The 15718-nt window shown below is 36.5% G+C and overlaps 2 protein-coding genes across 7 annotated transcripts in view; one reads left to right on the top strand and one right to left on the bottom strand.

The window, feature by feature from the left end:
- LOC131681620 (zinc finger protein 181-like) overlaps positions 1 to 9811 on the top strand; it is a 39626-nt gene extending 29815 nt beyond the window's left edge. Inside the window, exons 2-5 of the mRNA XM_058962532.1 lie at positions 186 to 307; positions 364 to 841; positions 910 to 1132; positions 6756 to 9811. Coding sequence (XP_058818515.1) covers positions 206 to 307; positions 364 to 841; positions 910 to 1132; positions 6756 to 7044 — 1092 coding nt within the window. The 5' untranslated portion in view covers positions 186 to 205 and the 3' untranslated portion in view covers positions 7045 to 9811. The remainder of the gene's footprint in view (positions 1 to 185; positions 308 to 363; positions 842 to 909; positions 1133 to 6755) is intronic.
- LOC131681619 (sodium/hydrogen exchanger 7) overlaps positions 9811 to 15718 on the bottom strand; it is a 44676-nt gene continuing 38768 nt past the window's right edge. For 4 of the 6 annotated variants that reach the window (XM_058962526.1, XM_058962529.1, XM_058962527.1 and 1 more), the window contains 2 exons: positions 15596 to 15700; positions 9811 to 10107 (listed from right to left, as the gene is read on the bottom strand). In XM_058962526.1, the coding sequence (XP_058818509.1) occupies positions 10000 to 10107; positions 15596 to 15700 (213 nt within the window). In that variant the 3' untranslated portion in view covers positions 9811 to 9999. Of the gene's footprint in view, positions 10108 to 10227; positions 15701 to 15718 lie in introns of those variants that run through there. The other 2 variants (XM_058962530.1, XM_058962528.1) reach the window with 2 other exon arrangements.

The raw sequence follows: 15718 nt of genomic DNA, 5'->3' as shown, positions 1-15718 counted from the left end.
CATGGTGATAATGTTTTCATGGGTTGAACCCATTTCAAACACTATGAGCATGGGGGTATTAGGGGCTCGGGTAACCTTTCTATATGTAGAATTATAAAGAAGTATTGTAAATTTAATGAACATTTTTTTGGAATAAACTGGGCAGAAATGTTTCATTTACAGTGTTTTCTCTAATGTGTTCCTAGCCCATCCCTGTCTTGCCAATATGGATCCAATCTGTCGACTATGTATGGAGATTAGCAACCTTAATCGGTCTATGAGTGAACAAACAATCCTTGCGATGGTGGAAGATTGCGTCCAGATAAAGGTATGCGTGTGTTTCATATACTGCACTATTTAACATCTTTATCAATCACACATCAGATGGACATCGCGAATGATCTTCTGCCGCTCGAAATTTGTGACGACTGTTACCTCACGATCAAGGACTTTTCCGAATTTAAGGAAAACTGTCACGGTATACAAAAAATGCTCCGGGAAGAGCTTGAGAAAAACAGACGCGAAGAAGATTTAGATACGGACAATAACTCTGTGCTTGATCTGTTAAAGGGTGACGTTCGATATTCGGATGTGGAATACATTGATGAAAACATGTTCGACGATATTAGTAACGATGATTTGTTCAAAGACATTCTAAATAACAACGAACCACAGAAAGAGAACACGCGTGAATCTGAATCAACGGTAGATTCGGAGTCGGTAGAATCAGTCAATGGTAAAAAGAAGAAAAGGTCCAACCGATGTTACAAGAATGAATACATTGGAGCACTGATAACGTGTGAGGTGTGTGGAAAGTTGGTGCACAAGACGTTGATACCGGGTCACTTGAACATGCACAATGGTAAGTAGGGGTATAATTATATTGCATGCAGATAAATGGGTTAACGTGTTTACTTGATTAATTACTAGGAGTGAAACCTTACGTTTGTCCAAGAGATGGATGCAAGTCATCGTTTTATTGTAAGCACAAGCTAAAGCGTCATATTGGTTACAAACATTCAGATGGGAGCTATCCATGTGACAAATGCGACAAAATTCTCAACTCGGGCTTGGCGTTGTACCATCACAGGTTTGCGTGTCATCAAGAAAGGGACAAAACATGCCAAAATTGTGGAAAACAATTTCGAACCACGTAAGTAAATGAAATTCGCAAAAATGCTTTTGAATTGACGTGGACAAATGAATGTACAGGGTGTACTTGTTTAAAACTTGAATACGTTGAGTAAAAGACAGACAGGCTGATTTTTTAATTCAGTTTTTGGCATTGATTTCAGTAAATATGGCGATCCACCATGGAAAGATACATGCTTTTAAAAAGTTCTAACGATAGATCCTTTTCTCAATCGCTCATAGAGCATAAAATCAAAACAAATTCTTTTAGAAAAATATTTTAACAACATGTTAATCGTGTTTCGTTATTGTGTTTAATTCATTCACTGTGTTCTATTTGATTCACAAAACTCCACCGTTCTCTGAATGCGTATATGACGATCACAATCTTGCAATTACTTTTATGATGATCGTTAGTTTTAGTTTTACGTCGTTTTCTCCTAGTAGACTTCTGTGTACTTCCTGGTTGTCAATCACTGCGACTTGCTAATCACCAATGTGTTTGACGACCTGTCCCTTGGAGTTCGGGTTACCTGTTACTTTCCTTCCGGTGGAGATTGTATTGGTTACTGAACGCGCTGAAATATGTTTACTCAGCTTTTGTTCGTCTGCTATAGCTTTATACTGCCCTTGTATGCAAAAGTGACGTAAAGGCCACTTTGGTCAAATTTCACTTTTTAAGTTCGCTATGAAAATCCGCATCTTACAGTGCAAACACTTCAAACAAAAATAAAAAATTACCTGACGAAACGCGAAAAGCGAAGTGACGAAAGCATGCTTTTACCCGCACCATACAAGATAAAACATGATTTCCTGAATAATATACTCAATGGCGTTTACGTCACTTTTCCTTGTATGCACTATAGCAGTTTATACTTTTTAACAAGCCTATTAACATTCAGTTTGGCTCTTTTCGTCAGAATTTCGTGTATATGTAGATACCAGTATAGAAACCCAGTAAACATAAATAAATCCAGGTATGTGAAAATTCACTCATTCGTTCGATTGCATCCGATAGCCATTCATCGTTGGTTCAGCCGCACACAATCAGCATAGTGAGCATGAAGCAACGAATCATGAGAGAATGCGATGAATTGTCTCTCCATCTCCATGTTTGTGCAATCGGAACAGTCGCACTAGTAGTGAGTGGTTCAAACCGAACGTCAGCGAACTGGTAGGAGATGAATTCTGAATGAATCAAAAACCGCTCACTCATCGAATGCATTCATTGACTCGTTCAGTGGGGAAGTCACGATGTATATGAGGCGCTGTATATATCAACCAAAAAACAAAAATATTTTCAAAGCGAGCTCGTCGGGAAGATGACGGACAACAATAATAGGGGCCATTCATATAACACGTGGACCAACAAACGCTTCGTGGACAAGCGTAGACAATTCATGTTCCCCTCCCCCCTCCCCGCAATGTTCACGTGGACTTTCCCAATGTTTTATCAAGTAACATTATAAAGAAGGTTTCCAATTTCAGGTATTCCTGTTGTGTTAAACTGTTTTGATACTGGCTGTAATCTTTTTTTTTATTATATGTTTTAACTTTAGGTCATTAGCCTCTTTGTCGGATTAGGAAAATCTCTTTAAAAAAACCTCTAACCCTATGTGCGGGGTTGGGAATTGAACCCAGGTGAGCTGCCTATAAGGCAGTCGATTTACCAACTACGCTATACCGACCCCTGGCTGTAATCTGAAGAATTGAATAAAAACATAGTTTAAACTTTGTAGGTTTTCTTAGATATTTGAGAAAACTACAAACATTAAAAATTGCATGCCTAAAAGACACTTTTTGCATTCATCGTAATACCATAAAACCATATATCATAATATCATTAATAAATCATAATACCATAAATAACCATGAATTTCAATTGGCTCATGTAACATCAACATGATTTAAAATTTAAAAATAGTTGTTGAAAACGATATACAAGATTGAATCGAGTGTTTCTGGAAGCAACATTTTGCTCGGTTTTGATAGACTGATTTTGTGGCATGCACGCACATGCTATGCTGTTAGGAGTGTTGCAATTTTGGGATGATTTGAAAGAAAACATCAAACGCTTGTGCTAATGATGCAAATTTGTTTTACGACCTCGTTAAGAAAAAAATATAAGTATAAGTCTATGTGGAGTATTTCTATACCCCCACCCCCCTCTCCACGGACACGCGTGGAATTATTCGTACCCCCTACCCTCCCCCAAGTTGTCCACGTGGTATATGGATGACCCCTTACTAGATTCATCCAATTTTCAAGCGAGCGATGGGAAGATGGCCAGTAGCCCAGAAAATGCTTTTAATCCACCGTAACACCCACCTGAACTCTTCTTATACCCACTTGTGAGCAAAACGGTTCGGGAAAGTACATTTTCATTCAATTTCAAATGAATTTTACTCAAACATAAAGACAGTCAAATATTTTGATGAACATTTGTTGAATACTCAGCTAGTTGCTATAGAGGTAGGCCGACGTTTTGTTGGCTAATTTCTCTTGCGCTAAAATTTTATTCTTTATCGTAAGAATGGTTTAAGCGCATCCTCGAGTTTACGAAAATGATTTCAAATTTAGGATTTTGCGCATGTATAGATTGAAACCTTCAAAACAATAAAATTCGAATGTAACTATAACAATTACAATCTTTCTGGATAACAAATGTTGGCAACGCTGGTTAGACGTCGTTTTGAGGGACATCTTAAAACCGTGCCGAGGTTTACCTGGAATCCTCCCCGAAATAATTTACGAGCGGCAAGCTCAAATACCAGTAAAGCGAAGTGGCGCCTACGTGATAGGAGTATCGGACGCGGAATTCACGTCGACAAAAAGTAGACCGCGAAGCCATTGCAAACAAATCGAACAGGAGAAAAACCTAACCTCACCACGGAACACGTGTAGGGCGGACAGCAGAAGATTGAAAAAGCACCTGCAAGAAGCATACATCTAACAAAGCGCCCCGAAGACAAGGGGCGTTTTTTCTTTATTCGGTTCTTTTACCTGTCGTGAGCTGATCGACGCGGATTGACGTTCACGTTACTAAAGCTTTGCACTTCCGAAGGACGAGTTGACCAATCGAACGAACAGTGCGGGTCCGCTGAGAACGAGTTAATTGACCGGGAGGATAACGCCAGCGCAGAGCAATTACGAGCCAAGCACCAGAACGACGGTGGCCCTAAGGATCGAATGGCTGTTTGGAGCAGGAGTGTTTAGGGATCATCCATAAATGACGTAGCATTATATGGGGGAGGGGGGAGTTTTGTATTTTGTGTGATGTGTGACGACAGGGGGGCAGGGGGTCATGTTATGCTACGTAGCTCTTTTAAAGGGGAATAGTATCGAATATTTAAAAATTTTGCGGTGACAAGGGGGGCAAGGTTACCGTTAAGCTACGTGATTACCAGCGGGGGGGGGGGGTATTTAGAGGTTTGTGACGAAATGCTACGATGGGGGAGGGAGGTGTTAAAAATTACTTAAAAATGCTACGTAATTTATGGATGGTCCCTTATCGCCGACGGGCAGGGCGTTTCTCTTCGAGAGACATACTCGAAAGTGCCATCATCATCTTCGAACGGTCACGTCTCGCCACCTCGCGACTGGAAGGTTCAGACCGTGAGTACATTCCAATATCTAAATTGTTAGGAGAAAGGTTGGAGGAAACTGATAGCAGCGAGGAAAAAGGAAGTCAAGAGCACGAAGTGAAAAAGAAGCGGATAGGGTGAAGGCAGTGATAAGTCAGATGGTCTGAAGAGAGAAGGAATAGAGGAAATATGGGTATTGGTGTTTGAATGATGCCATCAATAAATTTATGTCGACATGAATTTTGTAGCTCTATATTATTTGGTTAGAAGAAGAGCAATACTGGTTATGGAAACCGAACCATTGAAATGAAATATATAAAACAACATAATTAATGTGGATTTGTGAATTTATGACAAAAATATTATAGCTTTGGAGCTGTAAGGCAGGATTAACTGTAACATTGTTATGATTTAAATGTTTTACTTCATAGTCTACCTGTATTGTGGCCCGACGATGCCGTCTGCGCGTTTTCCTGTATTTTTCTGGGTCAAAATGTTTTCCAGAATCTCCTGAGGATTTCCACACTCCATACTCTGGAAATCTATTGATTGACAAAAGTATTGATCCAAAAATAAGACACTAAACCATTTTTTCCTATGGGTTGGTTTACCAGAGCGATACATTTAAAAAAAATTTCAATGTTTTGAAGCGCTCAACCATGCTGAAATGGCCTAAACAATGCTTTAAAAAATCACCCATTGTTCGGTTTTGTATTTATAACTTTTTGGTTTTTCTGCCGTCAGTCGTAGTACATACTAATGAAAAATATTTGAAACAGTGTTCTATTTGTGTTTCAGATTGTGAAAAATCAGAATAGTCTCTAAATGTCTCGAAAAAGTCAATGTCTAAATGTCTCAATAGCAGTCAATGGGAGTATCATATGTCTCATTTGAAATCAAGTTTGTAAACATCGGTTAAGGGTGTGCTGGAAAATAGGTGTGACATTAGCTCGGGAACTTGGCGAGTTCCCAGGGGGCATCAAGTTCCGTCATTGGTGACTAATGTGATCAAAACTACTTTAATTGGTCATTAGTGATCTAGACCCGCAAATTCAAGTAATGTTGAACGTATTTGAATATGTATTACATCATTCGGACATCATAGGGTTACCAGTGTATATGGGAATTTGCTGTGCGACCACACTCTTCAACCCGTAACTCCGGAACCGGAAGTGCGATCAACTAAAAATTCAATAGTGTCTTATGGGAGCGTTATACCGTTCATTTGAAACTGAGTTTGTGCAAATCGGTTCAGCCATCTCTAAGAAAATTGAGTGACATTATTTGACACACACATACATACACATACAGACATTGTGCTATTTCGACGAACTGAATCGAATGGGATATGACACTCGGCCCTCCGGGCCTCAGTTGAAACATTGATTTTTGGAGTGATTGCATAGCCTTTCTTTATATGAGAAAGGCAAAACAATATAATTAATGTAGATTTGTGAATTTATGACAAAAATATTATAGCTTTGGAGCTGTAAGGCAGGATTAACTGTAACATTATTATGATTTAAATGTTTTACTTCATAGTCTACCTGTATTGTGGCCCGACGATGCCGTCTGCGCGTTTTCCTGTATTTTTCTGGGTCAAAATGTTTTCCAGAATCTCCTGAGGATTTCCACACTCCATACTCTGGAAATCTATTGATTGACAAAAATATTGATCCAAAAATAAGACACTAAACTATCTTTTTTTCCTATGGGTTGGTTTATCAGAGCGATACATTTTGAAAAAAAAATTCAATGTTTTGGAGCGCTCAACCATGCTGAAATGGCCTAAACAATGGTTTAAAGAATCACCCATTGTTCGATTTTGTATTTATAACTTTTTGGTTTGCTGCTGTCAGCCGTAGTACATACTAATGAAAAATATTTGAAACAGTGTTCTATTTGTGGTTCAGAGTGTGAAAAAATTAAATCAGAATAGTCAAGCTATTCCAAATGTCCCGAAAAAGTGCTCAAAACAGAACCGCAACTCAGCATTGCGATCGATCTGTTTTAGTCGGAGAAGAGAACATTCTTATAATTCAACTATTTAATTTTTTACAGTCACGGGCTGAATCGCCACATGTTGACGCACAACCTGGAACGAAAATTCAAATGTTCTTACTGCGAGCTGACCTTCCTGAAAGAATCAGTGCGAGATGTGCACCTTCTTAGGCATACCAAGGAGCGACCGTACGTTTGCCCCAAATGTAATGCAGACTACAGCCAACGAAGACTGTTGGTAAATCACATTAAACGAAAACATCCTGAATCGGACCACGAACTACCGCAGACCATACCTGCTATTGATGAATATGAGCGACATGATGCGAGTGCTATTTGTGCGAATTGAATAGGTATTAACCGGTCCAATGAAGAGTCTGTACATACTACCTTTAGATGGTAGGTATAAGGAAAATTCGCACGGTGGTATAATGATGGCATTAATAATCCCATATGGGACCATTCATAAATTACGTAAAGTACGACATGTTTTTACTGAACAAGAAAAAGTCTTTCGAAGAATTTGTTACGTAATAGGGGAGGGGGATAAAGAAATTTGTGACAATTTGTTACATGGGGAGAGGGGGGAGTCAATTTTGGGCAATTTTCGCGTTACGTAATTTATGAATGGTCCCTATGTATACGTAACAAGTTACATATTCCTACAAAAATTGTTACCTTTCGATGAACAACGATTTTTTTCCCGGTGATAAGTAAATTAGATATAAGGGGTCATCCATAAATGACGTAGCATTATATGGCGGAGTTTTGTATTTTGTGATGATGTGTGACGACAGGGGGGCAGGGGGTCATGTTATGCTACGTAGCTTTTTTAAAGGGGAATAGTATAGACTTTTTAAAAATTTTGCGGTGACAAGGGGGGCAGGGATACCGTTAAGCTACGTGATTACCAGGGGGTATTTAGAGGTTTGTGACGAAATGCTACGATGAGGGAGGGGGGTGTTAAAAATCACTCAAAAAAATGCTACGTCATTTATGGATGGTCCCTAATTACAATTCAAAGTTTCACATAATAATATTGCTCAAAACAATGTAAGATAACCAAAAGAATAATCATTATTAATTTTTTCTCATTCTCTTATAAGTACTAGATTTAAAGGCACATTAAATATCTATACGGATACTATTTTCACGTACTAATATGCTTCGTGGAATAGAGTAAAAATCACCATAACACCAAATATTTAATATAATTGACATTTTACTTTTTACCTGGTGTAGTGCAAAACAAGAAATCTACTGATTATTCCCACACACCAAAAAAAACCTGAATTTTATCGTTGACGTAATTGCAAACATGACACAATTCAACAAACCGTAATTTGGGAAATGACGTAACATTACCGTGTTCCGTTTAATTTTACATGGAACATATACTTTACATGCGCAATGACATAAAATTGCACTTCCTACCATTCAGAACAAACGCTGTATGTAGAGTAAAATTACATGATTTACGAAATTAAACGTCATGTAAAATTAAAGTCAAACGTAAAACTAAGTCATGTTTGATGCTCGTATATGTCAGGGTCAGGAGACGTAAATTTACACTATTTTTTCTAGGTGTGCAAGTTTGAACGGGACTATTAAAAACCATATGTAAAGCAACACAAACACATTAGGCTGTTCGCAATGCTATGATGTAAATCTGTTTCAAAATGTTAAGCAGTCGTATAATTTAGAACTGTCAAAACACATCTAGAACGCTGTGTTCCCAATGCGTTTAGGTAAACTAAAAATTGTTTCCTCGATGTTCTTATTTTCTATCGCTTATGTGACACACAGTGTTTTTTGCTATCAGTCGTCACACATACTAATGGAAAATATTCGAAACAGTGCTCTATTTGGGTTTCAAATTGTGGACAATTTTAAACAAAATAGTTGAGCTAAATTTGTTCCAAAAAAATTCTCGAAAAATAGAGCTGCATCTCAGTATGGTGATCGATCTGCTTTAGTCGGAGTTGTGAAATAGAACCGTCCATATAGAATGCACTGACATTGCAAACAGCCTTAGTGGATGTATTTCACATTACTTGAAGTAAACAACGAAAGGAAGCGCAATACGTCTAATAGAAACAGAGAAAAGGGGACTCCGCCAACTGCTGATGAACAGATTTTAATAAGTTTAAACCAAATAGACTGAACACATTCTCAAAATCGAATACATACTTTTTGATTTTGTAGGTTTTTCCTCAAATAGCTTTTTATATCTTAAATTAATTTAAAGATAGGAAGTAACAACCCTCAGTAAAGTTTCTTGTAGAAGAATTTACTACAACGTTGTGGAAGATACCAACTATCTATGTCTAACATTACAAGGAATAAATGTTGCATACAACTTATATAGGAATTAATCATGAAACCAAAAGGGGCATTTCATTGTCATAATTCCAGTTGACTATTTCGGAATCCCTACTTTCACTTATGGTTCTATTTTCATAACTTCTCATGCTTAGTAATGTCTAGCTAATCGAATGTCGTTAAAAAGAAAAAGGATAAAATTGACTAGACGAAATGAAAAAATAATATCAAAACTACCTAAATTTTAAATTATCTAATTTATGATATTGCTGATGATTTTGAAGTAGTAGGCTTCTAAAATGACGACTATCGCTACTTCGATTGAGATTTTAGTAAATATATCTCGGTTAAAGATGCATAAAAACAAGATATACTCGAAAAAGATTTTTGTAAACCTTGTAAATAAAAAACTAAAGGTAAATGTTGATTACCCCCAGGTATGATAAAAATACTGAATGAATTGTCAACTTTTAGCCAACGATTTTCGATAAATCCATCAACCCATGAAAAGGACTGACAGTTGATCACTGTCGGAATCATTAAATCTGTTTTGCTAGTGCTAGGGTCCGTTTAATATAGAAGATGTCCAGATATCGTGCGATCAGAAAAGTATAATCACTAAGTCGGAAGGAGTTAGAAGAAGTTTCAATTTTCATTAGGGACGGGATATGAGCTAATTTTTTACGGATAATTCAAATATGAAAACAAAAGTTTCCACAATTCATGAAAAACGCATATAATTAAAACTACAGATTTTATTACAGTAAACAATATCATAGATTTTTTTATTGAATTAGGACAGATTTAATATACATTCAAAAGCTAATGTTACAATTTTTCAAACATTACACTCATTAGTCTATTTTAGTCAGCTTTTATTTAAATGGCTAATGTTTTCATGAGTAAATATCACAGTCACTGAAAATACGAACAAAAACCATGATTTCCATCCGCCGAAAATTTAAATACTCTAGCAATACAGTTAAAAATGAAAAATTTTGCCTCTAGCGCGTCTACCATGCTGAATAATTCGGCTGGCAAAGTTGACCGAATGTAACGAATTATGAACGGAATCATCCATAATCTCCAGCTGCACGTGGTTGGATTTGGCGCCATATCAGCATGGCGGGACACAATGGCGGTTCGGATACGTTTTACGAGGGTAGGTATCGTAGATTCGAAGCAAACAAGAAAGAAAAGAAAGGCTATATAGATAAGTATGGAAAACTCTTCACATAGGACACTGTATTTGTGGCAAATATTCACTCGTCTCATGGTTGTTTTTGTATCTAAGGGCTAGTTTTTTCATCAAATCATGTATGCTCGATAAAACACCACTTCTATTTAAACAACATTTTCAACATGGTGAAACATAATCGATCCACTGCATAATAACTTTGTTCATTCAAAGTCTTATTTGTATGACACCGTAATAACCTAGTATGGTACGCATGACTAAAATCTAGCCTCTCGGAGGAAATGTTCATCTATTCTTGGGAACGTTTTCTAACTAATCATTCTGTTTAATGAAATATTTTACTTTTGCGCTTTCTGTGAAAACTGCTAGGAAAAACTTAACATTTAAGTACAATTAAAATAAATTATAAACCATAGTTGTGTTCAATCACAGATCTTGCCAATATCGAGTTATCGCAATATTTCTAAGTTATAATTTTGACCGAAATTACTCAAACGTTCTGAACCACAAGCTGTAAAACTTTCATTATAAATTAAAGGTTTTGTATATGTTGGGCTGGGTCAAAAATGATTGTTTCATGCTGCAAATTGGAGAAATTGGAGCACTACGACATAAGTCATGGACATTTTAAAGTGATACCTAATGTCCGCATACTGCAATTATCTTGGAATTGCATTTCTTCTCTAGCTCCGTTGATGTGATCACGAGCTCTCAACAATTTCAGATATCGAGGTGAATATTCAGATAATGTAAACAACTAAAAAACCTCATGAATGAAAGGATTTTGATCGGGAAGGACACTAAACGCAGAATCAAACTTTACGAACCCAGAAAATCATTTTTTTAAATTATAGCCAAGTACTAAAAGCTTTCCATTTGCGATTGAAATACATTAATGTGGTAGATATGGAAACAAAATATTTCGGCCATTTTAACAAGTACTTTCATATAATCATTTAAAACTTCTAATTTTTCCGAGACTTAACACAAATAGTTGTTGCGAAATTGATTGAACGGCAACAGTCCAGACTAACATACTTCGATGAATCCGTTTTTTTGTTTATATCATATTGGCACATATCAACTCTACACCTATCGTAGACTAAGGTACAGTTTGTTACAACATAGATCATGGTCTCACTTTAGTTAGATAATATCTTCTGTTCACATCGGATACTTCTTTTGACAGGGATATAGGGTGGGTGCTCCTATAGTTGAGGTGTACCAATAGTTGCAGTAGTGGGTTATACGCCTAACTAAGGTACCAACCATCAACAAATATTTTTTTATCGATTCATCGCACTAAAATTATGCGACAATAAAACTGTTATCCTTGAAATTTGCTCAAATAACTATTGAAAAAAATGATTTTCTTAGAATTTTGAGCTCCCTTGCACCTATAGTTGATGTAGTGTACCTATAGTTGCAAGTCCCATAAGAAAGCCATGGGATTTGCAACAATAGGAACCGAAATTAGCGATTGCACCACTATTGGTACTTGTGTTCCTATAGTGGTACAAGCGGTTTTGAATACATAAATTGGTTATTAAGCCATCTTTATATTTTTCCTATGAAGTAGGGACTGAAAGCTTTCGTTTAATGTATTAACATTGCCCATAGGTCTATTAATCGATTTTTTTATCAAAAGTTTTCCTTAAGCATGCGACTATTGGTACATCCACCCTACTAGAAAACTAAAGCAAAGAACAGGTGTTTCCATATATCAGTGCGTTATCCGCAGGAAGGGAAAACAAAGAGCGACCGACCTTTAGCATCACAACACCAGCAACAACGTTATTATAGACGAAGACATTCGAAGAAGCCGACTTTAAGGTGCTATTAAACAACTTTATATAATTAAAAAACATATACAAGATGCAAGTTATGTATCGAACTGTGTCGAAATAATAAATTAACGAAAAAGCTTTATTTCAGAACACCTCACAGTTGAAATGTTTGGATGGAATATATAATATATATGTATATTTTTTATCTTAGTAGAAATACACTTCAAGTATTAAGATGTTCCAAATGTTTAAAGTTTCGTTGCTGCCACAAGCCCTCTTAGCAAAATTCCGAGCATAATGAAAACTTTAAACGCGTTTTTTCGAAACCACTTTTTTGAGCTCTCCGGAAATGTGAAACAAATAAATTTAATATTCAAAAGTGTTTCTTCCGGTGCTTTACGTAGCATTTCAATTACTATTGCATAGTTTTTTTTAATAAACAATCCTGTCAATTTGAATGACCTTTCTTATAAAAACGTGCGTTATATCGCGAAAAAATCAGAATATTTCTGATATTGTTCCAAGGAATCGAAAGAACTTTGGTTTTAGATGAAAAGGTATTGGAGACAGACTTCCTGCAAGTGAAAAATTGTAGCACAGCAGTTACTAAACTATTCGAAAAAAAAAAATTTTGTTGAGCTTCACATTTATTATTATAAATTCCATTTCACATCATCTCAATTCATCTCTTCACTGCGCCGAAAAAAACCATTTAAAACCTTGAGCTTTTGCGTGGGAAATTCTCCCTGTGTTCGAAAAGTTGCTGAGATGTCGTTTTCTGAAACCAGTTTACTGCTCAGGTCCTGCTAAATCAGTCCTTTTGTTGAATATAAGTGCGAAAACAAAAGTAACAGGACTAGTACATACCTCGCAAAACTGGCTTTAAATATATTGAAAAGTAAAAATATAAATTTCAAGCTTCAAAATCGAACTGAGGCTCTTCAGTATTAGAATCGCCTAAAAAGTTCTCACCTGAAAATTTTGGCAAGAATGTATAAAAGCAGAAAGAATGTATATGTATAAAAGCAGAAAGAAAATAAATAATGCCTTTCGTTAAGTACCTAGTCTTCTAAAAATTACTATGCAAGGACCAGCTGTACGTTTAAAGTCAACGATTCAATGAACGTAATTTTAAGTAAACACATATGTTCCATACCTTTTACTGAAAATTTGAGTCGGTTTTTTGATATTGTTGTCCAAATTAAAAAAAAAATATTAAGACATTCGAATTTGATTGTAATTGTAATAGCTAGTCGAATTTTACTGTTTTGAAGGTTTCAATCAACACATCCACAAAATCCTAAATTTAAGACCATTTGCTAAACTAGAGGATGCGCTTGAACCTTTCATTGGATACTATAGCAACTAGCTGAGAATTCAATAAATGTGCATCAAAATATTTGACACAATTTACTGCCACCTTTATGTTTGAGTAAAATTCATTTGAAATCGAATCAAAATGTGCATTCCCGAACCGTTTTACTCATAAGTGATATAAAAAGAATTCAGGTTACGGTGAACTAAAATCTTATTCTAGAACATTCGGCATCATCCCATGGCTTGCTTGAAAATGCTAGGAATCAAGTTACAATTAAAAAAAAACAAAATAAATGAATATTTAAAATAAACTGGATAAAACTGGCTCAAATTTCAAAAAACTGGAAGATTCTTCCGATTGTCTGTTCGACGGGATGTTGAAAAAAACTGGAAGAATCCAGTTTAAACTGGAAGGTTGGCATCGCTGTTCAGTCAAACATAACTGATTTTCGGTAAAAATCCATAAGGAACTCACTCTTATGCTCTAATGGGCAGTGATCTAATATATCCAAAGCAGCGCTGCCAATAAGGTAGACAAAGTTATATGACCCAGTACCTGCAATGGATTCACCACCAAGGACAAATCAAGGCGCGCCCAGACGATTTACGTGTGCCGCATAGCATACAATTTAGGATGTAACGTAAATATATAAATGATCCGCGGCTCCGCCAATCTAAAACGTTAAAGCGCGTAAAAAATGATCTGCCAAAAGAAGACATTGATATACTTTGCACAGGAGTTGTAGATGGATAACACTACCTACTACATGCGCTTCAGGAATCAGAATATATTGGCTCAAGTAGCACGTTCCCCGTATGTGATTGGGGATTTGTGCCTTCCCGTCTGATGATCATTTTCTGAGCGGAAGGAAAGGAGGAGGTGGGAAGAAGTAAAATCGAAAGGGTGGCAAAAATAATAGCACAAAACAAACAGCAGGTAAGAAGCTTTAGTATGTCTCTGAGTCTCAGTCATACAAACATGGTGTCGGCAGTTGCGTATCAGATAATATGAGGTTCCGTAGTCGGAATCACAAAGATCACATGAAAATTGACTCAGCGCGCTGAATAGTTGCCATGTGATAATTGAGTTTGCAGTGGCCGGTTAAAGCCCTGGACAGCATGCCGTAGTTTCGAAACACGTAGAAGATTTTTCTAAATCACAGGGCACGATTGTTCTAAAAACGCCCTTTGGCGACACGTTTGTAGATTTCTCTTGTCCAACTTGTCGAATGCGCTAAATTACAATCGGTTAATCAAAACTTACTGATTCATGCCTATGGCTATGCAATTTTCTCCTCACTTAGTTTCTCACCCTTTTAATTTTGGCATCTAAGTCTATGAAGAACAAACTGTACCGTAATCTGATGTTATCGTATTTATCCGATTTTTTAAATTGCTAGAGCAAATTAAAAGTAATAACTATTCAATAGGAGTTTCACTAAAATATGTACATGAAATAATGATATCTTTACATATGCACAGAATACGATTTGATCGTTTTCTGTTCGATTCTCAATTCTTCTAACAAACATAAAAAGGGAAACCTACGAATATTATTTCCTCATTTTGGGCTGAAATTCAGTTGAAAAGGAAAAGATAAATAAGTAAATCATATTTCCGAGAGCAACCAACAAAGCGTGCAAGAACCAAAACCAAACTGTTCTGATGTTAAATGTCAATAGCGCTGTTCATTTCGTTAAACGTGTTCTAGTGTTAATTGTACTTGAAATGACAGAGAATATAACAACTTATGCATTTTAGATTTGTTAAAAAAACGTACTGTCCAAAAATTTGTCTCGCAAATCTAGAAAATACCATGCAGGAAATGGCAAATTTAACCAATATAGGTAGCAGGATTGAGGACAGTTAGTTTAATGGTTAGAGTTGCTGCTAAATTTAATGAAAAAGTAATTTTCGTTCAATTTTCTCAATGTTTCTAGATTTGGCAAATGCTTTCGCACTACATTATAACTCATCTATGAAGATGAAATGCGATTAGTAAAAGTAAATACTCGCTTTTTCTACTATTGTTCGACTAGAAAATTATTTACCCAACTATTGTTAGTATGATCCTAACTCCATGTGAACCGAGAAAAGGGTGTGTTTGGTGTACATTCGAGTGTTCGTTACCGTTAGTCCCAATGGCAAAAACTATCCCCCAACATTATTGGTTATTGTTGATGTAGCTACCATGCTGTTATGGGTGACCCGATTCAGTCACGATTCTTGTAGCTCGCAAAAATCGTGCGATCGTCTGAAACGAGACGTATACTTACGCGATTGATCGAATTTCGTCGAATGGTGCCATCGCCTCGCGAGGTTCGATCATCATCATCGATGCACAGGTCCGAATCCGAGTCCGCACGTCTCGTAGGTCCTTCCTGAAAATAAATGGTTCT

The sequence above is a fragment of the Topomyia yanbarensis genome, chromosome 2 (genome assembly GCF_030247195.1).
Source record: "Topomyia yanbarensis strain Yona2022 chromosome 2, ASM3024719v1, whole genome shotgun sequence".
NCBI lineage: Eukaryota > Metazoa > Arthropoda > Insecta > Diptera > Culicidae > Topomyia > Topomyia yanbarensis.
This window is presented reverse-complemented; position numbering and strand designations above follow the sequence as displayed.